We start from the raw sequence: 25,017 nt of genomic DNA, 5'->3' as shown, positions 1-25,017 counted from the left end.
CAAGAGTAAAAGCGAGCGAAAGTTGGCGAGAAACCACATCTTGCATTTTAGATAAGCCGGCGGTAAACAGATGAAGCGAATGAAAGCGAGGAAAATTTAAATATTATATTTGAAATAAAAGCCAAACAGGGTGATAACGTTAAAAGAATATAAAAGTAGAAAAATTCATCAATGAAAGTTAAACTAGACGGGGTGAACTAAATTTAGAAACTGGGAATATATTTTTTCGAATAATAAAAGAAATAAAACAGAAGCATGACAAAATAAAAGTGAAAAAATAGCAATGTTTGTGGAAGGGAATACACACTACCGATGCCGTCTCGAGCATGCGCGGAGCAAATATTTTCTCATAGGAAGAAGGAAAATGTTCGATAACGCACATTTCAATTCCAGCTAGTCTCATTCGAGTCGATCCTTTAATCGCTATCGAATCTATCTTGAATTTGTATGTTATATATGTTTTCTTGTTAATTGCAATTCATCATATTAAATATTCAGGGCAATAGATTTATGTAGATTCATGGATAAATTTTTACACGGAAGTAAGCAAGCATTAGACGATAGTCAAGCATCAACAAGTACACAGACGAGCGTGGTTCCGAAAATAAAATCAAGAAAATATTCTCAAGAATACTTAAATTTTGGGTTTACCAGTGCTGAAGTAAATGAAGAAGAAAGGCCCTTGAGTATTATTTGCTCAAAAATGTTGGCCTCAGACAGCCGGAAACCTAATAAACTTAAACGACATTTGGAAACGCTTCATAGTGAGTACGTCAACAAACCCAGAGAATTCTTCGAATTAAAATTAAAATCATATAAAAAGCAAAGATCATTTTTAAAGAAACTTTGTTTGTGAATAAAAGAGCTTTAATTGCATCTTACAAAGTTCATATAAAATAGCCAGATGTAAAAAAACTTCGCACCATTGGTGAAGAGCTTATTTTTCGAGCAGCAATTGAGATTGTAGAAATTATGTTTGGAGATAAATCTTCAAAACGCAGGCCAAACCTCTTTCAAATGATACTGTTGCTCGTCGAATTGGCGATATAATTTAATTGGTTTGTTGGTTAGTGTTTTTTTTTTTTTTTTTTTTTTTTGGCGCAAGAACCATACTTGATCATGCTGCTCTAAGCAAATGATAAAATCATAGACCAAACTATAAAACTACACATGATAAAATATAAAAGAAAAAGTTATCAACATACAAATTTCAAAAATAAAAGTTCAAGTACGTACAAAGTTAAAATCTAAATGAAACAGTGGTGCAAAAAACGCATTACAATGAAGCGTTGAAGAAGGCAAGCGTGAACAAAAGTTAAAAGTATTAAATACAGGTGTAAAAGCCAACGGATTTTATAAATTTAAAAATGTTTGGGTGGAATTTCTCACCCACCAGGTCTTGTAAAGTTAATGACGATGACTTAAAAAAATTTAAACGAGAGGAATTAAAGGATGGGCATTCGATTAAAATATGATTAATGGTAAAATCCACATGACATGTGGGACATTTAGGTGCCGCCTCGCCAAAAATAAGATGTTTATGTTTATAGCGAGTATGTCCTATACGGAGGCGTGTCAATTTGACATCAACCTCTCGCATAGGGTGAACAGGCCATAAATCAGTCCTGGGTTTTATTAAATGGAATTTGTTGTGGATCTGCAGATCCCATGATTCTTGCCAAGTATCAAAAAGTCGGCATACAAATGACGTTTTAGCATCACAATATGAGAGGGCCTGGGACAGAAATGTTGATGCAAATTTAGCTGCAAAATCAGCCCTTTCATTTCCCGAAATACCCGCATGACCTGGAACCCAGCAGAAAAGAATATTAAAACCCCTGTTTTGTAATAGCTACCAGTTAGATAAAATTTGGATAGCGACTTGATGCATCTGGTTGTGAAAATGAGCAAGTGCCTCCAAAGCACTCATACCGTCGGTGTATATAATAAAATTACGCTGAGCTGAAGGCGGAATTTCCTGTAAAGCGCAAAAAATTGCCACCAATTCAGCAGTAAAAACGGAACAACAATTGTTTAGACGATAGCTGAGTGTATCAGATGGAGTCACAATGGCGCAACCAACATGTTCATTTGATTTTGAGCCATCTGTATAGACTGGAATAAAAGAAGAATACTGACAACGGTGCTGATGAAAAATCTGTCGGAAAAATAACAGGACTAGTCGAAAATTTATCAAATTCCAAAAATGGGTTCAGAAAAGAAAAATGGGGAATGTCCCAAGGGGGAAAGGAATAAAAATCAAGAGATTTAATGGAAATTTTAATTCTCTCTAAAAAAGGAAGAATATTTGAGGGTCGGGAATTATAAATTCTTCTCAGACTAACAGGTATAACCGTGCTGCATATGGAATTATTTGAGACGGACTTAGCACGAAAATAATATAAAGTAGACAATTTTTTACATCGCAAATAAAGTGGCGATTGGTGACAAATAATATTGTTACGAAAATTTCCGGGTCCGTTTGGATAGTGGGAGTTATATGGTGTGGAGAACGCTCAATCACCAGGCGACAGTAGAAAATGAAACAACGACGTTTATTTACACGAAGACATACAGGACAGCACAAAGACGACAACTATATACAGCACAGAAGACGATTATCTTCAGCCGAGACGTGCAGCATACAACAATATACACAGCAGCATACAACAATATACACAGCAGCATACAATAGTATACACAGCAGCTCTAGTCCGTCGCTGCTCCGCTAGCCCCTGGAAGACGAGTTCTTCACCGTCACTTCCGACTACTCTTCGACTCCACTGGTCCACGACTCCAATTCACGACTGGTTCACAACTCAATTCACCATCCGGCAGCTGCGGGTGCTTCCTTTATAGGTCTCAGGAGGCGGGGCTAGAAGCCTCTCAACCAATCAGGAACGTTCGAGGCGTATCTCCGTTCCTACTGGACGGAACGGGAAAATTCTCGATGTTTCGGGTATAATCTATTTTGACGCCAAAGTCGCCAAATTCGTCTCCAAGTCGCCAAATGGTCACCAAGTTTGTCGCCAAGCTCTGGGACCTCCCATGGAACCAACTATGCTGGAAAACCGCATCACAGATTTATGTAAGCTCTCAACTGGAGAAGTGCGAAAAGCTCCCGAACAGATCCTGAGAGCAGAATGGTGTACAGTATCAAGACGCCGCAAAACAGAAGGGCGTGCAGAACCATATACCATACAGCCATAGTCTAAGCGTGAAAGAATGACGGCTTGGTAGACACGGAGAAGGGATGTTCGATCGCACCCCAAGATGTTTTAGAGAGTACTTTTAAGATATTCTTCTCACACCTCTTCCTCAGTTATAGTTGTCAGATTTTTGGCGATATAGCAGAAGATGTACAGTGTCAGCTTTTCTCGAAATTGCGTGACACAGAGAAGCTTTGGCTTCGAAAGCAATGAGTCCTGGTCTGAATATTGTGTTAACTACGGTTGTAACCGTAGTAAATTATATAAAAATGAGACCCCTGAAATCGAGAATCTTTTCCGCACTTTGTAAAGACATGGGTTCAGTACATTCAGAATTACTATTTTATTGCGAGGCAAGATGGTCATCACATGGGAAAGTTTTGCAACGTGTTTATGAATAAAGAGAAGAAATCGCCAATTTCCTAGCAGAAGAAAACAGACCGGAGGCCGAGAATTTTCGCGATGATTTATTTGTGATGAAATGGATGCACTTGGTCGACCTATTCGAGAAATTAAATAACTTGAATCTTCAACTCCGAGGAGCAAATACACATACGTATGTTGGATACGAGTGATAAAATTAATGCTTTTTGTAGAAAATTGGAATTATGGGACAGAAATTTAAAGCAAAAAACCTAACAATGTTTGCAAATGTAGATGATTGTACTAAAACTTACAAGGCTGAAGAAGAACATGTAAAAGTTGTTTTGTAACCATTGAAAATCTTTTAGGTATGCTGGTAAAGAATTTTTAAAAAGTTTTTTCATGCTGACAACAGACTGATAGCAAGTTACGAGTGGGTTAGAGATCCATTTCATAAGACTCCCGAAGGACGCTCAATTGATGAGGAAGAAAAATTCATAGATTTCACGATAAGTGGCGAAACTAAAAGACAATTTAGTAATAAATCGCTATTTGAATTTTGGGCAGGAGTAAGGATGATTTTTCTGCACTAAAAACAAGGGCATTTCACATTCTTTGTAAAGACAATATCCAACTTTTGTGAAACTGGTTTTTCTGCTGTGGCTTTTTGAAGAAAAAACATAGAAACAGAACTGATAGTGGCCATTTCTAATACTAAGCCTTCCTTCGAAAAACTTTGCTTTGCAAGACAGGCCCAAGAAAGTCACTAATAATTATTAAATTTGTTTTTAATTTAGTATGTTTTGATTAAGTAAGTTGTTTTACTTTAATAAGTTATTAAATATGTCGAAATGTATTTTGTTTTGTATGTGTATGTGTGCTTTTCTTTCAGTCAGTTAATTAATTTTTTACAATAATATTTTCTCTTGGATACTCTCGCCCCCCTAGGGGAGCGCGCCCCACAGGTTGAGAATCGCTGTATTAATGTAATGAATTTTAACCGAATGGAACTTTAATATACGACTTTTTGCACTGTGAGCGATACCTTTTTCCAGAAAATTTATATACTGATTACAAATGACATTCCTTTAAGATCCGAGATCCATTTTCCCGAGGTAGCCATTAAGTTCGGCCTTATCCTGGAGGCCTACTGCCGTAGTGTTCCCACCCATCTGGAGGCTTTGGAGAAGCAAGTAGAGGCCCTCAGCCAACTCAAGAGTGCAAGCATCCAGGCACTAAAAAAGGTGAACATCAAAAAGGTAAGTTTGGATATTTCTGTTGCACCAATGTAATGTAGAAGTTAGAGGGATACAAACTATATTTACAAATACGTATTTCAAAAAGGTGAAGGTTTCAAAGGTGAAAATATACGTATATCAAAAGTGAAAAAAATGAAAATATTTCAAAAAGTGAAATATTTTTAATCGGAGCCATTTTCCCATCTGATTTAATTTTAATCTATTCCAATAGACCAAGGAGGATTGCACATTTAACCTTTTTATTTAGGATAAGCGAAATCCAGCATCTTCTAATTAGATTGGAGTTTTAACATCGAAATAGGAAAATGTCATCTGAGATCCATATCAACAACTTATCATTCGTTGTTTTTTCCATTGATGCTAAATCTAGTCATCAGAAACACACAAAAAAAGGGGGGGGAGGAATACTTTGCACAGAATACAACATACTAATAGTTTAACAGATTCAGACAGGGATGACTCAGATAAATATATCGATGGGTTACATGTTTTATCCTCTAGTTTTGGTCTTACCCTCATTAGTCTATAGTGGATAGATCGAACCGATATGCATTTAAGCGAACAGCTGGCTGTAATTCACAACAGAAATGCTCATCAAACTCGTCTTTCCTTTCCAGCAATATACGAATTTGGGCTAGTTTACTTCAAATCCTCTTTTCCCCCACACACAAATGTATGGGAAATGATACAATTAGATAGGAAAAAATTAAATCCGATTTCTGTTTTAGGTCATATCTAAATTTTAAACACGTTCACTTTCACCAACATAAGCTACCACACATTTTTTGTCGTGAATTCAGCAATAATAGTTTAACTTAATGGGATGAGAACAAACATGGAATAATTATAGATGCATCAGATTAGCGCCACAAATGAAGTGAGATCCCGTTGGCTACGCACCAACCTGCAAACAAGGATAAATAATAAGCTGACACACCACCTGTATTAACGTACCTGTACCTCCTTAACGAATGATAGCAGAGCACCTTGTGCACAAGTTGATTACAAGTTTTATAGGAGCTGACAATAGCATATCAAAAATTACAGACACAACAATAAACATTTAAAATGTAGATGAAAGGTTACAGTTTTGCCTGTATTTGCAAGAGAAATATCAGACAGCATTATTGAATGCTGGCGATGAAATAAATGTCAATTTTTGAAAAGAGATTTTTCTACTAATTATTAAACTATTTTGTCACCCTTTGATTTGATTTCATTTATTTCAAATTTTTAGATCGAAATTTGCAATCGATTTTTCATCCACCTCCCGATGTTTCCACTCAATGGCTGTTATTAGAATTTAATTGTCAGTTAATCTAATCCAATTTTCATTCCCAAACTAGGGCTGCCATCTGTTTGTATAGTTAAAAGGTATTCTAGTATTTATAAAAATGAATTCTGAATGGAAATCTAAAAAGTACAAATAAATAAATATAATAAAAACATTACATTCTATAAATCTAATAAAATTGTGCGATTGTGAAATAATTTTTATTAAATTTACTAAAAATGTTTTAATTTTCTTGGAAATTTAGTATTTTTATACATTTTCATCACGTGCTTTATTAATTTGCTAACATTTTGAACTTCCTTTCACGTTTCGCAACGTCTTAATAACTAGCTATAAAAATAGAACATTAAATCTAAATTTTCTCTCAATCTATGAATCTTGATAGCGGTAGAATTTGGTGTTCCCATCAAAACCGTAACGAAGTATTTAAACGTCCAACAAAAATGCTTATATTAAATAATTGGAAAGCAAAAAGAAAGAAAGCTTTACAATTTTGCAAATTGGCATTTCTTTGAACTTACTCATACAATTTAAGATTTTCCTCCCCGACTGATCCTATATGAGTGTTTTTAAATTCATGATATGCATGCTAAGTACGTGCTTACACAACATTATAAAATCAATAACTGTGTTTGTTTTTTTTACTTTAAGTACATTTAAAATTGCAATTAAATAAATTTATAATTAAAATATAACCGGGGCAGTAATTTTTACGTGCTCGAGTAATGATACTGTCCCATTAAACTATTGAATAAGACGGTTCTGCTTTAATCATAGTGCAGCTTGTCGCATCGCAAACTCATATTAAACAACAAATCAAAATATTTAATTCTCATTACGTCGCTAAAAACTTTTATTTTAAATGAGTTTTGTTTGAGCTGCATCTGATAAAGGAAAAATATTTTTTATATATATATATTCGTAAAATACAGATAAACAAGTAAAACTAAAAATGAGAGCATGTTGTAAAAGCTTGGAAGTGACAGACACTTAATGCACATTGTGACACGTGTCACGTCTTAATGGATTATAATTGTTTCAAATTGAAAAAAATTGATTGAAATTACAAATTTGAAATTTTCATGTATATCAAATGCCTTAAAATTTTTCAACAAGAGTGACGTTTTATTTACAATATCTTATTTGTAAAACAACTTCTTTTTACATTGTTTATCACAATACAACTTGAATTCTCGTTTATTATTGAACAGAATATGTCCAGCATCCAGTAATCATTTTTATTGTAGTTTATTTTTGTTAACAAAAACTTTTTTGCGTTCAGGAATTGGATTATGTAGCAGAAGGTGGTGCGCCTGTTCACTAGCATCTAACAGTCTTTTCCGAATGTCTTGAAAATTGTGCTTTTGAATCCACTGTTCATCGTCTCATAGAACTGATGTACATCACATGAACATAAATTAGATATCAAAGTAAAAATATTTAGAAACGAATATATAGAAGGGATATGTAAAAAGTGCAGACATTTGTTTATAAAAAAGATTCGGTCTGTTTTTAACCACCTAATCATTTTCTGCCTCTGAATTAGTAATGGAGAAAACTTTAAACTGAAATGCTAATTAAAAGAGGACACAAAATGTTATGCTTTACCTTTAAGAAAACAATGCATCGAAATGAAACACTCGGGCAGATCTATTTTGGATGCTTTCCCCTCCAACATTAGAGCGGATTTTTTGTAAATGTTTCTATTGATGCCGTTGTGGTGACGCTTTATAAGCCAGATAACAGCTACGAGGCATGAGAAATTTCTTTTGTCTAGTGGTCTTGTTACTCGGCTACGAACCATAAGGTTGCGAGTTCGATCCTCGCTTATCGCCAATAGCAACATTGGTGACCCGATGACGTGATACGCAAAAAAAAAAAAAAAAAAAAAAACTTCATACAACTGTTGTAGCGCTCTCTACCAGAAATAAATAAAATCAAAGCTGATAAATAATCAGCCAATGAAAAAAAAATGAAGCTGATAAACAATCGGCCAATAAATAAAATGAAGCTGATAAATAATCGGCCAATAAGAAAAAAAAAAATTAAAAAAAAATGCAGCTGATAAATAATCAGTCAATAAATAAATAAAGCTGATAAATAATCAGCCAAAAAAAATGGATAAGACGCGACAGCCAATATATCACTATTAATAACAGCAAAAACAGGACAAAATATCGTTCGTCTCACTTCCGACGCACTGAAGGGGGAGTAATGTGGTGACTCTTTATAAGCCAGATAACAGCTACGAGACATGAGAAATTTCTTTTGTCTAGTGGTCTTGTTACTCGGCTACGAACCATAAGGTTGCGAGTTCGATCCTCGCCTATCGCTAATAACAACACCGTCAAGCAAAACGCAGTTGGTTTATGGTCAAAGAGATTTATAAATATAGATGTGAAAATCAATTTTCAAAACTTCCTACCATTTAAAAGTCTCGAGAAAAAATACAAATCAATACATTAAAGAAAATATTTATTTTCAATCAATATAATAAGGGAAAGTCTGCACCAATCACGTCAAAGAGCTCACCTGCACTTCTAATTCAAGTTTCATTTATGCAGGAAGGCAGAGAAAAATTGAAACTTTACCTTCAAGAAATATTTGGGAAGAAGATATATCAAGCAAAATTCTATGGATTGCAAAATCCATTGGATCCTAGATTCAAATTCGGAAAAATAAGGTAAGATACATCTAAAGGAAAACATCGTTCATTTGAGGGCTTTCATTTTGCAATGTGATAATTATTAATTAACTTCAATCAAGTGTATACTCATTAGGATTTTTGATACAATCAACCAATCATCTACGAAACTGGTAACCCCCGCATGTTAGGACAAGTAGTTTCGCGTGAAAGAGCATTTTCTCCCAAAAAACAAGTGAGATGTAGGGTACATGTGTTTTTATATTGATATTTAGTAAATTTTGGATGACATAGTGTAAAGGATGCTAATGATAAATGAAGCAAATAAACTTAGGTGACCCAGAGAATTTTCAGATCAATGTCAACTGATACCAAATGGCCCTTCATAAACTGAAATGGCATCATGAAATAGGCTTGTGACAATATAACATCAAAACATATGAGATATGTATATTTTTTTCATCCATTTTATTGGAAAAAACAAACAATTTTCAAAAACTTTACAAAATGTTATGAAAATAAACAGTAAGCTTCTTTCAAAAATAACAGAAACTTCTGAAGTACTTTTTCAATTTGATTCACCACTTCAGTGACAATAAATGCAACCACAGGTCATTTTTATAAAAATGTATATAGATTAGCCAAAATCAGTTTTCAGCTATAGACAGTTGTATGTGGCTCTTTCAAAAATGAGATTCTTGAATTGACATCGGTGGGTATTCAGTCTTTGAAATATATAGATTTCAAAGTTGTAGTTCATACAGTCTAATTTTTAGTTGCTTCTAATTAAAAATTACAACTATATTTTCATGACGGATAATGCAGTCTATTTTTTCGCTTATGTGTGTGTGTGTAATAGAATATAATATTAATGAGTAGAGGCTCGAATGCAGATCCGACTGCAATGACGGAATCCATTAATAGGATGGATTTTCTCAAAACACTTATTGTTCTTGCGTCAATGAAAAGAAATTTTATAAATTGTTTTATACAAAAATTAGGTTCCTTTTTTTACACCTTATTATTTCCAAATGCAGATATTATTTGTTTCAAACCTTATTCTGCTTTATCACATTCTTATTGAACGATAGTTTAAAACGGTTATTAGAATTTTTTAAAATTTTTGTCTTTATTTATTTATGTTACTCTTCTGACAAGAAAATGAGTCCGCCTAGATATACATAAAAAAATTTGTATCTTAACAGTTCATTTTATTTCTGTGCTTAGTTACATTTATTCCTTTGCTTTTCTTCCGGCAGAGTGGAAAAATGCAAAATCCTGGATTCCAAAATGAAGCCTCTGTGGTTGGCATTCGAGAATACCGACACCTACGGGAAGGACGTCTTTCTCATCTTTAAGAATGGAGACGGTAACAATCTTCTTATCGCATCCACTGTGTTCAATGACGTGATGCCTAACCAATATAAGTATATTAAATAATAAAGAAAGGATTCCACAATCTTGTTCAAAACGTAGTTAGCGTGATGATGATGTTTTAAGCTTGACTCAGTATCCCGTCTTTGTTGGACTGGACTGCCACGTTCTGCGCGCAACGAATTCTAAACCAGGCGATTTATGGAAGGAATGACAGCCTAAAACAATTTTCACACTAAAAAAGTATCGAATGTATATCGAGTAAAAGTATCGAAATATTGAGAGGTATATGTTTTGTCATCTATAAATAAAGCGAAAATTTTAATATTTATCTTTTGTTCATTCCCATGAAAGCTATTAAAACTTTCTTACTGATTTTTTAAAATCTTGGACTAGATTTTCCTGAAGGAAAAAAAAGTAAACACAAAATGGCGTTTAATGCTCATTTCGAAAAATGGAAGGCCAAATGATGCGGAAATAAAATGGATATCATTGGAAAGCTATTTTTTTAATTCCAATGTTATTTATAAACGGTTTATAATCAGCAATATACCCCAAGACTTTGAAGAAACTTTTAAAATTTCGTTTCATTTTAATTAAATAACTAATGAAAGTCTTAAAAATTCCAACATTTTTCGAGATTCTGGAAGTTCTAAGTCCAGCGGACGGCTCTGTAGAATGTTTTGAACGATTTTTCCATCATGTATGCCTCACTTTTATAGCCTAGAAACTTTAATAGGATAAACTGGAGTCGGTCCATGTGAAGTGAGTCACATGACTAACAAAACTATACGTGTCGTCTTAAATCTAATGACATCTTCTGGTGCCACGTCACATTTTTTACCCTGTATAATATGAAAATAATACAAAACTAAATGAGTTAGGCATAATTGTTTTTTGCGACTGGAGTATGTATTTCATTTCTAAAGTTCCAGTTTTAAATCCTGCATCATAAAAAATAGAACTTTTAACCATTCATGGGAAGTAAACTAGTTTCCTGATATGCGAGTTAAATAATATTAAAATCTTATTTTTCTGTCAAAATATATTTACACAAGTGCATCCTTATCGCATGTGTGTCAAATACATAGGTTATACCTTAAAGTTGGAAATAAGTTTAAACAGGTCAGTAAACATGTTCCCTTCTATACAAGTTAATCTTATTTCCCTGTAAGCACATTTCCGCAGCGAATACAATCTATTCGTTTCCCTGTAAATGCGTTTATAATAAATGGTGAGTAGAACTGTCACGAGGTCTTGCGCTTGCTTTCCTTTCCTCTGGAATACAACAGAAAGTAAGTATTCTTCAGCCAAGCAACAATATCTCGATTGGCAATAACATGTGTTATGGCCAATCAAGGTCTTGAGCCAGCGACTTGGTGCACTGCTACACATTCCTCCTCAAAAGTCGCGTGGCCCTCAGGGGAAATGCTCAGATGGTTCGGAAGGTATACTACTCACTGTTAGCTGTGATAAAGAATCTAAAACTGCAAGGGATGCGGAAACGGTTGTCGTATCTGAAATATGGGCAAATAATGTCCACTTAAGTCTCTTCATACTGACAATATTAATATGATCGTTGATGGCAGTGTCGAAAGACTTGTTTTAGTTCCGGTCACTCATAGTAACCCTCTGACTGAGTAATTTTTTTGAATCACTATTTAGATGCAATGTTTTCAAAGTGAACTAATACTATATGTTACAACAATAGTATATGTGACAACAATATGATATAATAAAAATCTGTGATCGTAAAAATAAACACTCTGAACTGCGAAAAATGCGGGATGCAATAGAAAATGGACTGATTGCCAACCTGCAGTAATCACGATATCAGCAGTTAGAGGGTTGAAGGGTTTCTAAGAACAGCTGTGTCTCAAAAAATGATGTTTGTGCATTTGCTTGTCTCAGAATGGACAAAGATGCTCTTACATTTGTATCTGGAAGCAGTGCGTCTTCAAATAGAAATGAAGTTATGCTTCAGAACTTCTATTAGACATCGTCTTTATTGGTGAAGGAATGGGCAGATCTTTTAGAAGTCAAAGGCTCTATCCATAGACAAAGTTTCTTAAGTCTTCCCCGAACACTGTCTGAATCCTGACTGAATGGTAGGAAGGGCAGTAGATCCATTCTTGTTATTGCAAATTTTCAAAGGATGCTTTTCATGGATGATGGAACTGCTCCGAGATGCTGCTCGTTTGAAAGTAGTAAGATGATATCCTGAGCCTTTTCATTCTCAGGAGGAGAGCAAGAAACCAGGACAGCAAATCTCGGACTGTCTTCCTCAATACGTAATATACTAAAGAAGATTCCAAACCAAGCAATCGAGTCCTTGTAAAATGTTGCAGCTATTGTTTCAGCTGTGCTTGTTAATGAAAACAGCTTCTAGTGTAAAGGTCGATCATCATGAGCATATAATAAATTGCCTTAAGAGGAAGGAGGTATTCCTGCCCAATCCTGGTGAATGTAATGAAATTTTTCACCCTTCAGCAAATGAAAAGAAATGCGTCTAATATATTTTGATTTTTGGCCTGCAACATATTTCTTGTCCATTTATTAACATCTTTGCAAAGAGAAGACCAAATAAAATATGATCGAATCAGTTCATTTGTGGATCTAATTCTGGAATGCGAAAAAATTGAATAAAGTCATTTTAAAATTAGCATTCAAACATAAGAACACTTCCGCTTTAAATTCTGAGTAGTCCGGTCTCAAAACCTGATTATCAGAACATCGATCTGGCTGCGTGAATGATATATAGAGCCTCTTTCAACATACCATCATTTTTTTTAATTTTCCAGATGTGAATTATTTTTTCCTTGAGCATAAATGAATGAATCCATTTCTCTTTGTCTTTTCCCTCTCGATAGAGACCATGTCACTTTGATTTATTACCATAGATGAACAATCGTCATCTCTAAGATGAAAATTTCTGTCTAACTTCTAATAAGAATACTAAGAGAATGTTGTTCGAAGGAAAATTCTCCTCTATCTTTCTCCGACATTACATTATTACATGCAAATAAATTCATTTTTTATAAGACACTAAACCTTATCGTTAGACTTAATATTAAAATCTGGTCTCAAAAATTGCATTATTTTGTGGTGATTTCTCGCTGAATGTAATCCTGTCAATTTTTTATTGCAACACTAAAAGTCGTGTACCATTCCTTGATTCCATCCAAGATGACGGACTTTCAGAGTTTTTTGGGGCCTTTGGCCTGAATTTGTCGTGCTTAGCGAGAAACCAGACCCTAAGTCTTACCCATTTTTCTTGAATAAGAATTTTGATATATTTCCCATCAGAAAAGAGAGCTGCGTATTTCACTGAACAGTGTACCAAAGTCTTTGCATTTCGCTAAATAAATTACCTTAAGAGAATTCGGAACTTTTCATATTGATCTATTGCCACCTTTTGCATAAGCAGCAGTTGGGTGAAAATATGAGATGAGTTCTCTTTTCAGATCTTCGTCAGGACATGTTGACACTACAGATGATTCGTATCATGGATAGACTATGGAAAGACGAAGGGCTGGACCTCAGGTAAGTGAAATATTTTAATACTGCAATAATTTCAAGCACTATGCATTCCTTATTCACAAAATAATCTAGGAAAATTAGGCACAAAATCCCTTCGGATTGGAAAGCATATAAAATTTCAGACTAACATGAATGGTGTCCACCTAGAAAAAAAATTGTTTTATTCCACATATTTTTATTCATAAACTATTTGATACAAACAATTTTTATATGCTTTTCACTAGGAAAGGACTTATATTGTTTTGTATGCCAATCTATAAAATAAAATTTAATCTTTATTTGAACAATATATAACTCTTTCGAAGGACGAAAACATAATTTCACAGCTGTGCCTTGGCGTCTAATTGCACATTTGAAAAATTTTAACGCCACTTCTCTTCTAAAGGAAGTGCAAGAGGAGTAAAATGATTTTGTTTCCCCCCTCATAACTTCGGAACACATAAATGAGCAAAGACTCATTTTTTAACATCTTAAAATTTAAAAAATTAAATTTTCAATGGCACTCATTTCATTAATGTACAACTATTTCTTAAAATTAATTTTAACACCATTTGTAACAATTTTTTAAAAAAAATATTTTCTCGATTAATTACATTTGTTATTTTTGCGTTGGATTCGCGTCCCTTAGGGTGCGAGTTCGAACCCCGCCGGCCGAAGATTCTCCGCGTACTTGGTGGCTCACGTGCGTATAAATCTGTGGTCACTAAGTCCTCTATGTCGAGAGTAATACTGGGGGGGATCAGGGGGGATCGTTCTCTGATTCAGGTCTCAATTAGGTCTGTGGATGAGTGAATGAAATGCGTGAATGAAGTCCGCCCCGTAAAAAGGGTTGTAACGTGTGTGTAGCTAAGTCGTTCTCTGGCCCTAGATGACGCTACTATAGAAACAAGAGGCGCTCCCCCTCAGGCTTAAACGGGCTGTCTTCAATAGCGGGCTCGTCCATGGCAAGTGCCATATGAAACAACAACATTTCTCTGCCACCAATGCTAACAGAATTGTGAAGTTTAGAACAGAAGCCAGCCAGAATCGATGATCTACCAACCATGCTGTTGATTGGTAGATCATCGAAATGATGTAAAATCTCTGCAATAAATATAACCAAAGCTTCATAGTACGGTCAGTTTTGAATGGGGGGAAGTGAGTCTTTTTGTTTAAAATGTTAATGTAACCGAATATTTTGCTAAATCTAATTAATAGGATCGAAAAATCGTATAAAAATCTGGACTACGAGATTTTTTCTTCAGAAATATATGTACTGACTCAAACTACAGAGCAGAATGCCGTCTCACACCCCCTGGTCGCTGAAAGATTTGGTGGGCATGATACGAGAATTTTATTTAAATACCAAAATATTTACAGTACAAAAAAAAAATAACTCTGTGCAGAATTTACACGCATATAAAAAATGATATTGAGATGAAACTGTTTACAAAGATTTTCAGCTTTGAAAAATTATTTGGAATAATAATATGCAGAAAGATAAAAGGTGTGAAAATAGTCATGAATTCTGTGTTCACTTATGATCACGACAGAGTAGAAGAGGATGCAGTTATAAAAATCAAATGTAAGGTAAGAAACTGCGGTGCTTGTTTTTCCCCTTTGTGAGCATGACACTTAATGTTGAGAGCTAGGGAGGCAAGAATAGATCTCTATTTTCACTGATCAATTGAATTATACTGTGGATTTTTTGCCTGGAGAGGAAGTTGCTGGCGACTCTTTTCAGCCATTCTTGTTCATGGCTTGGTGATGGTTTTTTTTTTTCTTTTTCCTCCGTATGCCAAGAGTTTGTGAGGATGCATTCCGTAGTATAATGAAGTGCCGTGCCAATCCCATCTTACACTGATCACACTGAGGTAGACAAGAAAAGGGCCGTGTTCTGAGAAGAAAATAATATACTCACTGATCCAGTAAGTGGAATGAAGGTTAACTGAATGCAGAATATTAAAAACTGTTCTGCCTGTATTACCATTGCTCCAATATCTTTGCCATTCCTCAGCATGCTTTACCGGAGGAGGGCTTTCATATATGGTTTAGGAAGCTTTGTTTGCATATAAAATTGTCCATTTCGCGTTGCGTTCGTAGAAAATACAATTCTTTGCGTTACTTAGAGCATTTCTTCAATAGGAAGTATACTTATGCGTATACTTCTTGTTGAAACATAATTTATTGTTGTGTAACTGATACGTATATACGGTTTAGAAATTAGCTTTTGATCCATCATTAAAAAGGATACCATATACATCTTACAAATCAGCGAACTAACGAAACTTTTGAGAAAAAAAATAACTTGCGTTCACAGACATTTGTTTTTCGAATTCGGGAAGCTCTGAAATGTGGATGCCCTCGAAATCTCGAGCACGAATTTCATTGCTGATTACAGCACTTCCTGTTTCTATACTTCATATACGAAAAAGTGACAAAAAGAAGAAATCCTTCTGAACTTCATTGATCAGTTTCTGTTTTACAGGATGATTCCTTACCGATGCATGGCGACGGGCCATCGGGTGGGACTGATCGAGGTTGTTCCGGATGCCGACACCATTGCCAATATCCAGAAGGAGAAGGGCTTCACGGCCACCTCTGTTTTCAAGAAAGGCTCCATCCTCTCCTGGCTCAAAGATCATAACCCAGATGACATTAGGTGAGTTGTTATTGAAAAAAAAAATAAACATTTCAGATTAGATGCAATAACCCAGATTTAAAACAATTTCCCTCCATCATGAATTTTTTTTTACGTGTCAATAAATAATTTATATTAAAGATGCAGTTATTGTATTTCACTTTAAAAAATTAGTTTCTGATGAATTCGCGTGTACCTCTAACATTGATTTTCAAGACATGAAAAATGTCTGCCTGTCTATTCCGATCATGGTACCTTAAGCTCAAAAGGACACCTCTCCTTCGAAATTCATGTGCTGTGATTTATGGCACTTTACAAGCTCGCTGTCTGCAATTTAAGCCGAGTGAGCGTCTTTTGTTTTTTCAATAGCTTCAATCAGAGCCAAGAGTACGACTTAGCCACTTCATGCGTCACATTTGCTAGCACAACCCCTTTTTTACAGGGGGGTATATTCACACACCTCACAGATAGAACACAGAAGAAGAACATAAATAGCCGAACCGCCCATATCACGGAGAAGACGCGCTACCTTCTCTATGCCAGAGAGAGACTAACTGAATCAGAGAAAATATTATTTTTTTCTTCTCGCAACACGATCCTTTTCCTGCCTTCTTTAAAAGGTTCAACCTGTTGATCAATGCAGCTGTGGTGGGATTGGCACGGCACTTCATTATGCTACGTAATGCATCATCACAATCTTATAGCATAAGAAGAAACCACCACCAGGCCTTGAACAGAATTCGCTGAGAAAAATCGCAAACAACTCCTTCTCTAGGAAAAAAATTATTACATTTTTTAAAGGATTGTTAAATTTACCAGAGATCCCTTCCTGTGTTTCTAGTATCCAATCAAGTGTCATACACTCAATGATCAAGTAAAAAAATGAGATTTTCATTCTTTGTAACTATTCACTAAATTATTTTATATTAGTTTTTTTAGCTGCCATTTCATATGTCATATTATGATAACAAGTGCAATAAGCACTGAAGTGATTTTTTTTTAATTTCCAGTATCGTTCTGTTTATTATTACTCCAGATACTTTTATCTGCTGAATTATTCCTTCGCCCTTCATGTAATTTCCTATTGATTAAAGTTTCAAAAAATTCATGCCATATTTTTATTTAATATTTTTGAAATGCAATGAGCTTTATATAAAAATTTTAAGTTATATATAGATAAAATAGCATTTTTAAAATGGCAATCTATTGATGGATATTTTTTGCAGAACTGCTAATTTCTGAGTTGACGAGCTGCCGCTGAAAAGAAACAATAAAGATTTTTTTTTCGTTCCCCTATAGAGATAGGAAAATTATTCAGATTAAGAAAATAATTATCTTAAAACAATAAATAACTAACTTTTGTGTTAATATTTTTCTTCATGACAGCCATCTTTGAAATTATGCATAGATTATTTATAAATGAAAAATTCACAACATACGTTTGGGATCGCGGTGGCTTGACGGTTAGTTCTCAGCTTCGAGATTGGAATTTCCGGGGTTCGGGACTCGATTCCACCAAAGAATAGCGCTGTAATAGGGTCTGGTATATATTGAAACAGTTGAGGCCACACATCCTCTCCCTGTTGTAGTATGGAAGCTTGTAGAAAATGATACCAGCTCAGGTATAGCCTCGAAATCTAACCCCAGTTTACTATTACGAGGTCTGTCCGAAAATAGCTCTAGCGTTGCTTTAAAACAAGACGTTAATATAGACAAGCTGCACTAAACACAACATAGTTTAAATTTTGCATCGCCTCGTTACTCTGAAGGTGTGGTCGTCCCGGCTTTGTGACTGGAGATTTGCAGAATAGAGCCTCAATTTCAGGAAAAATGCATAGTACACACGAACAGTATCAAGAAACTAAGTTCCGATTTTAATTTTTGACACAGATGAGTTGCGTTCATGATTTCACACATTTATGTTCACTCTGCTGATTCTTTGGCAAATAATAGAAGTCCCCGAGTACTGAATTGACTGCGTGATGAGCATTTAAATCCGCTTTCTTAGAAACAATTGAAATCCACAGACAAATTTGTGAAGTTAAAGGGTGATGAGTGATTCGAAGTAAGGAAATGGATGCAAAACTTCAATGAAAGACGTAAAAATGTTCGCGATGAAGAAAAAAGTGGACTGGGATCACTGATTAATAATGATTTGTTTGCATAAGTTGAACAGAAGATTAAAGAGAATCGAAGATCCCACCATTAGTATTTTCCTCAAAATTCCTGCTCACTTCTTGGTCATCGCAGGCAACGTTTTTCTGCGACAAGAGCATTCTAAAGCTCGTGCCCTGCTAAGATGAATGCTTCAACAATGGTAACAACTGTGTTGAAAAATAGCGTGGGCATTATAAGTCACTCTGCGATAAAAGTGCTCTTCCAATAATATTTTCCTTTTCTTTTTTTAAATTCCTTAACGGTTCTTAATTCTTGAAGCCCTGGCACCAATAGTATATTTGCACTTGATCTAGAAGAAAAGAAATCGACCTGTATCTTCCGGCTTATGACAAAAATTTATTTTACATAAAATATAGTTATCCTACAATGACTAATACAGACAAACCTTTCTGAAGGGAAAAATATTAAAGATAATAAAATGTGTTATTTGCGTTTTTTTTTTTTTTAAATCTTTTCTTTCTTCAAAACTTTAAAAAAAAATTATTATTTATGTTATACTTTCTCATTTATCTTTATCCTGTCCAATGCTCGGTTGCCCTTTTACTAAGTTCTTGCGTTGCACAGTTTTTGTGCGTGTATATGAATATGTATGTGTTAATCTGATGCCTTTTCTCTGTATTCACAGTCTGAGTAGAGCAGCGGAAGAATTCACTCTGTCATGTGCAGGGTATTGCGTAGCAACCTACGTACTGGGAGTAGCCGACAGACACAGTGACAACATCATGGTCAAGACCAACGGACAGGTAATTTCCTCATCTTTTTATTTGTAATATCTCACAGTGAGTAGAATGGGCCCTCTTAAGATTAATAGAATATAAAAATAGACACAAAAAAACTCTTAATTGTTCATACCAAAATAAAAAAGAAGATGCAATAAAATAAAATAAAACCTCAAATACAAGAATAATAGAATATTTGTATTAAAAGTGACAACTCCAATTGATTTGAAACTCGACTAAACAACTGGAACAGCGCCACACTTTGAATAACAAATGACTGTATAAAGAAAAAAAAAAAAAATAGCGGAAACTCTAGCAGTTACAAATGCTACCAATGAGAAAAATTTAGTACTACTGTAGCTCACATAGACGTAAATTTACATAAAGAAAACAAATAAAAATGAAAATTCTCAACTACGTAACTTGTACCACAAAATCAATTTCGCTATATAAAAAAGTGAAAGGAAGGCATTCTGAAGATCATTTCAGCTCAACATGGACATCATATATTAAGATAATGCGAATTATTTGTCATGTTATGTTCCTGAGCTTGATTATCATAAAGCAAAATATATGTCACCTGGGTGATTAGGCATGTGACATAATAGGAGCACAAACCAGAAGGAGATTATGGATTCTAAGCTCTGACTTATCAGATTGATGAGCATTTTGTCAACAATTGCAAGAGAGCAATTGTTGACTTTCGGTCTAGTTACTGCAGATTTACCTCCGAACGAAACAATGAACCACTCGGGCTAGTTTCTCCTGCAAGTCATCCAGGAAGGCAACATACCTTCATGCACTGGACTACTTCATCAAGTGAGCTTTCTACTAACAAAAGATGCAGCATTCCTCTTTTATCACAATCTCTTGGATTTGATTAGATACGCTAGGGACAACTGCATTATATCACAGACTGTGATGAACATGACTTAATTGTAACTCATTGAACACTCGGTTATCGAGTGTGTTGTAATCACATTGAAGGCGGTCGAGAAAGAAAGAAAATGTATTCAATGACGATTTTGCGGTCTTAGGCATTGCATGTTATGGGGCTTCTCTTTAAAAATGATGATAAATTTAGTTTCATACCTCGGTCTATTTTTATCTTCTCAATGATTTACTTTAGGTAAATATTTTTACTTGTATTAACTTTGTAAATATATATTTCTTTTTATTTATTTACAATGATTCCAGACCACCTTGTATTCATATTCCTCCTACATTATTATTCTGTGAATATAATGATGATATTTGAATGAACGAAAATCTGCGTATAGTTATACACAAAAGTCAAATGTTTGATTTTATAAATATTCTAATAGCTAAAAGAAACACAAAAGATTCTGATAAATTGTTAATAGTGTCCTGATATTTTACCATTCGTAGAATTTGTATTTTTTACATTTCATTATTCAGTCATTTATTATTTCAGTCATTTATTCAGTCATTTATTTGGTTATTAAGAAAAAAATTAAAAACCATTTACTTGCAGCCTCCTCTCAATCTAGCAACCCTAGTATCTTAATTTGCGTTGTTAGAAATCCAGCGCTGAGTGCATTGAATAAATGCTGCATTTTCCTTTTCTTCGGAATTCTTCAGAAAAAAAATCACAACTCTCCATTATTTCATGTTTTCGACCTTTTAAATTTACAAGAGGTCGAAAACAGGATGTAACTTTTCTTCCCAGACTGTCATGAATCCCAATACAATTTGATACGTTAATGCGGTTGTCTAACTAAGCAACAGATAACTGTGAATATTGTATGCTTAATTGTAAATAAAAGAAATACCAAAGGACTTCAATATGATTTATTTGTTTTCTCCACAATTGATTGGAAAGAAGGCAAAACTCATTAAAAGCCGCAACTTAAATGAAACTAATTTAGAAAGTTGGATTTCAACTATTCAAAATTTGGAAACAGTTGCTCGTCTGTAGTAGTTGTTGCTATATCTGAAAAAAATGCCAATACATTTCAAATAGTATTAAGTCCATCTGGAATATAGATAGGCACTTCAAATGAATAGAGACTTACTTGAAAATGTTATTCCATGCCTGACCTTATTGAACTTTCTTATATTTCTCAGCTCTTCCATGTAGACTTCGGCCACATCCTCGGAAAATTCAAGGAAAAATTTGGCTTCAAAAGAGAGCGGGTGCCATTCGTCTTGACGCATGATTTCGTCTACATCATTACGAAAGGACAAACTCAAAGATCGCAGGAATTTTCAAGGTATGATCACAATTCAATCTTACGATCAGAGTAGGTGTAATCTGATAATCAAGTCTCAGATGGGTGTCGGAAAATCGCACGCTTGAAATAAAGGGTATGCGAAATTGATGAATGTTTTGGAAGGAATTAGCTATCTTGAGTGAAATGCTTGTCAAAAGCATATGACGTGGAGGTATGAAGAGTGGGATACCGCTTTAAAAATCGTTTTAATCTTCTAATTAGCTACAAAATTGCAAGATTCGTCTTAAAAAGGTTCTAACAAGCTCTCCTAAAAATACTTTAAATCTCCACATCCAAGGAAAAGAACAATAATAACACATAAAAAAGATCCATTTTATTTTCAAAAGTAAATAAGAGAGAGCTAAAATTAAATCATAAAAAAGCAGAATTGTGAATTAAAAAGTATAATTAATGGATATGAAATTGTTCATAACAAAACTTTTTCACATTCACTGCTGCTATATTTTCCCAGAAAAAAATTGTCTTGGTTATCACGGCAATATTTTGATTCATTCTCCGCGCCATTTTATGTGTTCAGTTTTCGTCAGTTCCACACATTGGAATTCAAATGCATTTCTATTCAAAGTGTTAAAAAAAATCCTTCTTTCAAATAAAAATAGTCACATTTAAAAAGATAAATATTCTTTAAACCAATTACACCTCTCTCATTAAATAAGTGCATAGGAAAATTACCGCCTCTTCCTACAGTTTTCAAATTATCGGCTCAATTGTAAAACATATTCTATATTAATAAATTACTTCACACTGTGAAACTTTTCATTGCAGATTCCAGCAATATTGCGAACAGGCCTTTATGATCCTGCGGCGGCGCGGACCTCTGGTCATCTCGCTCTTCGCCATGATGCTGTCCACTGGTATTCCAGAGCTCAATAGTGAAAAGGACCTCGATTACTTAAGAGAAACCTTAGTACTGGACATGTCCGAACAAGAGGCCTTAAAGCACTTCAGAGCAAAGTTTGACGAAGCCATCAAGAACAGCTGGAAGACCAGCATCAACTGGATGGCTCACAATCTGGCCAAGGATAACAAAATGTCTGACTGAATAATCATTGATCAATTATTTTCTATTAACAATTGATAAATGATGCTCTCCAGCTAATCCAAGGAATATCCAAAATCTCAAAATGGTTACAGAAACCTATAGTGAAATGAAAGAAAATACTCTCATGTTCTCAAGATATTGTCCTTGTTTGGCAAGACAGGTCTGAGAAACTCACTTTAACCAGCAAAAATACTAACACATTTTTTGTGCCATCATTCCATGTCATTCCAATTTTTAATTATTATTTTGTGAATAAGACTTTCATTACTATTCTATAACATATGTTTTATTTATTCCAGATTTCCTAATGTATATTATATAGCATATATGTTCATTCTTAATAAGGTACTTACTTCTTTTGACAATGTTAAGTGTATGATTACGAATGTGATACAAAAGTATCGAGAAATGTTATTTTGCCCTCAAATCTAAAACAGAGTGATAACGGTTGGCAAATACTGGCGTTAAACCACCTAACACATATGCCAAAAGTTAAAAAGGGTTTCACTTCTAGCACATCTGTCGATTAAAATTTTGAATAATGTATGTACTGAGCTGTCGTTGCATTTGTTGTGATTAAAAAAAAAAAAAAAAAAAAAAAAAGATGAGTTGAATCTCGTGTTCTGTTTTCTTGAATGATCAATCTCTTTAAATCATAGAGGTAAACCTGCAATTCATATCTTGTTACATTCATTTTCAAAGCGTTTTCTTCATTCGCAGCACATTCAGGATATCGAACGCGTTGAAAGCTGGTCTTCATTTCTGTCTACGAAGAGTTATTTCGTCTTAACAATTTCAATTAGAACGGCTTGAACTAAGCCATTCTGTTGCACTCATCAGATGACTCGTCGATAGTTTTCTTGAACAGCTAAACTTAACTACACATTCTTATTTTTACATTTATCAAGTTTTGTAAGTCATCAATTTCAAAGCCATGTGGAAATTTTTAAATTCTTAATACTTGGCGTGCATGCCAAGATAAATTTTAATTAATTTTTATCTTTGTAGTAACTGGTTGACCACTATTTAATAGATTCAATAATTTAACTTCTTTCAGGTACAAGATCTTAATTCACTGATTTCAGGAAGAATTTGAAATCAAAAGATATTTTATCACAGAATCACGTTCATAGACGTCTGAAACATATATAAGACAACACTCGTTTTAATTTCGAGAAGAATTGGGAAAACAATTTGTAGGTATATTTATTTATAAGACAGCCCTCATTTGAAATCCTCATAATCCTAAACCTAAAGAATTTAAAATATAAGATTGATGCTTAAATTTTATTTAAAAATTCATAAATATACACTACTTGCACATCTAGTCATTGATATTTAAATCATTCATTTGGTGACTTTTTTCATAACGGGCAATTGATTACGCGAAGACAGTTGATAGGCGTAATAAGAAAATTTCTAAATACTAATTAATCAGCTAATCAATGTATCTAAGCAAAGTGCCCTCTTGCCTCTCCTCCACCGAACCAGTTTTGTGAAAATGCGATAATAAAGAGCAAAGTTACAGCGGTGACACATTATTTTTGTTGACGATATCATCAGTAGATGTTAAAACATCGTTGCATACTAATATTTCAAGTTTGGTTCGTTTGTCCATATTCGCTTTTAAAACTTATTCCTGATTATATAATATGGATTCAAGAAATGAATTTAAGGTAAAACACTGTTTAATATTCTTGTGCATCCTTTGCACGGAACAAACTTTTTCTGAAATGCACATATATATACACAAAGGTTCTCATACTTGTTTATCAAAAAAAAAAAAAAAAAAAAAAAAACTGAATGAAAGAGTAACTCCACCTCCTTGCGACAATCGCCATCCAAACATCGGCGCTGTACTGGCTGGTTTTAGTTTTCCTAACGGCGAGACCGCAACCGTTTATCATGTCAAAAGTATGAAAAACACAAATTTCTCAGGTCAAATATTAATCTGTCGGTTTCTACTCCTTACTAAAACAGTAAAATCTATTAGCTGAATAGGTAAAAATATTCTTCAAGAAGCCCAGCATGGAATCTGAAACCATATAATTTCGTCCTACAGCACTTAGCAATAAAATTTCCAGTAATTAGTAAGATCGATTTTATGGTGCAGATATCAGTTTTGATTATGTTGCAGCAAATATATTGGGGTAGTTAAAAAATGTTTTGAAATTTCAATTCAGAATTTCTTCCGTGTATTTCTGACGTGTCAAGCAGTGAAGATTGTAAAAAATTTTGTTTCCACTTTAAAAAATGTAAGATGTTTCAAAAGTAAAAACCAATCCATTTTATAAAAGCAAAAAGATGGGCATGTGGAAAATGATGAAATATGTCTGTAAAAATGATATTGAAAGTTTGAAAGCAGCGAATGCGTGGATGACTGATATGTTGTTCATTCGACTAGAATGTGGAGAACCGGTAATTACATAATGTTTAAAGACAAGCGGGATTTTTCAAAAACAAATGCTTACGCGCGAATTAAAAGCCAATGCCGAAATGGACCATTGTTAATCGCATAAG

The 25,017-nt window shown here is 34.2% G+C and overlaps 1 protein-coding gene across 2 annotated transcripts in view; it reads left to right on the top strand.

Moving 5' to 3' along the window:
- The window catches only part of LOC129983781 (phosphatidylinositol 4,5-bisphosphate 3-kinase catalytic subunit beta isoform-like), a 101,455-nt gene extending 78,377 nt beyond the window's left edge, over positions 1–23,078 (top strand). For both annotated transcript variants that reach the window (XM_056093411.1, XM_056093412.1), the window contains 8 exons: positions 4,666–4,831; positions 8,690–8,808; positions 10,029–10,138; positions 13,608–13,686; positions 16,151–16,324; positions 19,107–19,224; positions 21,289–21,434; positions 22,221–23,078. In XM_056093411.1, coding sequence (XP_055949386.1) covers positions 4,666–4,831; positions 8,690–8,808; positions 10,029–10,138; positions 13,608–13,686; positions 16,151–16,324; positions 19,107–19,224; positions 21,289–21,434; positions 22,221–22,497 — 1,189 coding nt within the window. In that variant the 3' untranslated portion in view covers positions 22,498–23,078. The remainder of the gene's footprint in view (positions 1–4,665; positions 4,832–8,689; positions 8,809–10,028; positions 10,139–13,607; positions 13,687–16,150; positions 16,325–19,106; positions 19,225–21,288; positions 21,435–22,220) is intronic.
- Positions 23,079–25,017: the final 1,939 nt, after the last annotated feature.

Source organism: Argiope bruennichi, chromosome 9 (genome assembly GCF_947563725.1).
Source record: "Argiope bruennichi chromosome 9, qqArgBrue1.1, whole genome shotgun sequence".
NCBI classification, from domain to species: Eukaryota; Metazoa; Arthropoda; class Arachnida; order Araneae; family Araneidae; genus Argiope; species Argiope bruennichi.
This window is presented reverse-complemented; position numbering and strand designations above follow the sequence as displayed.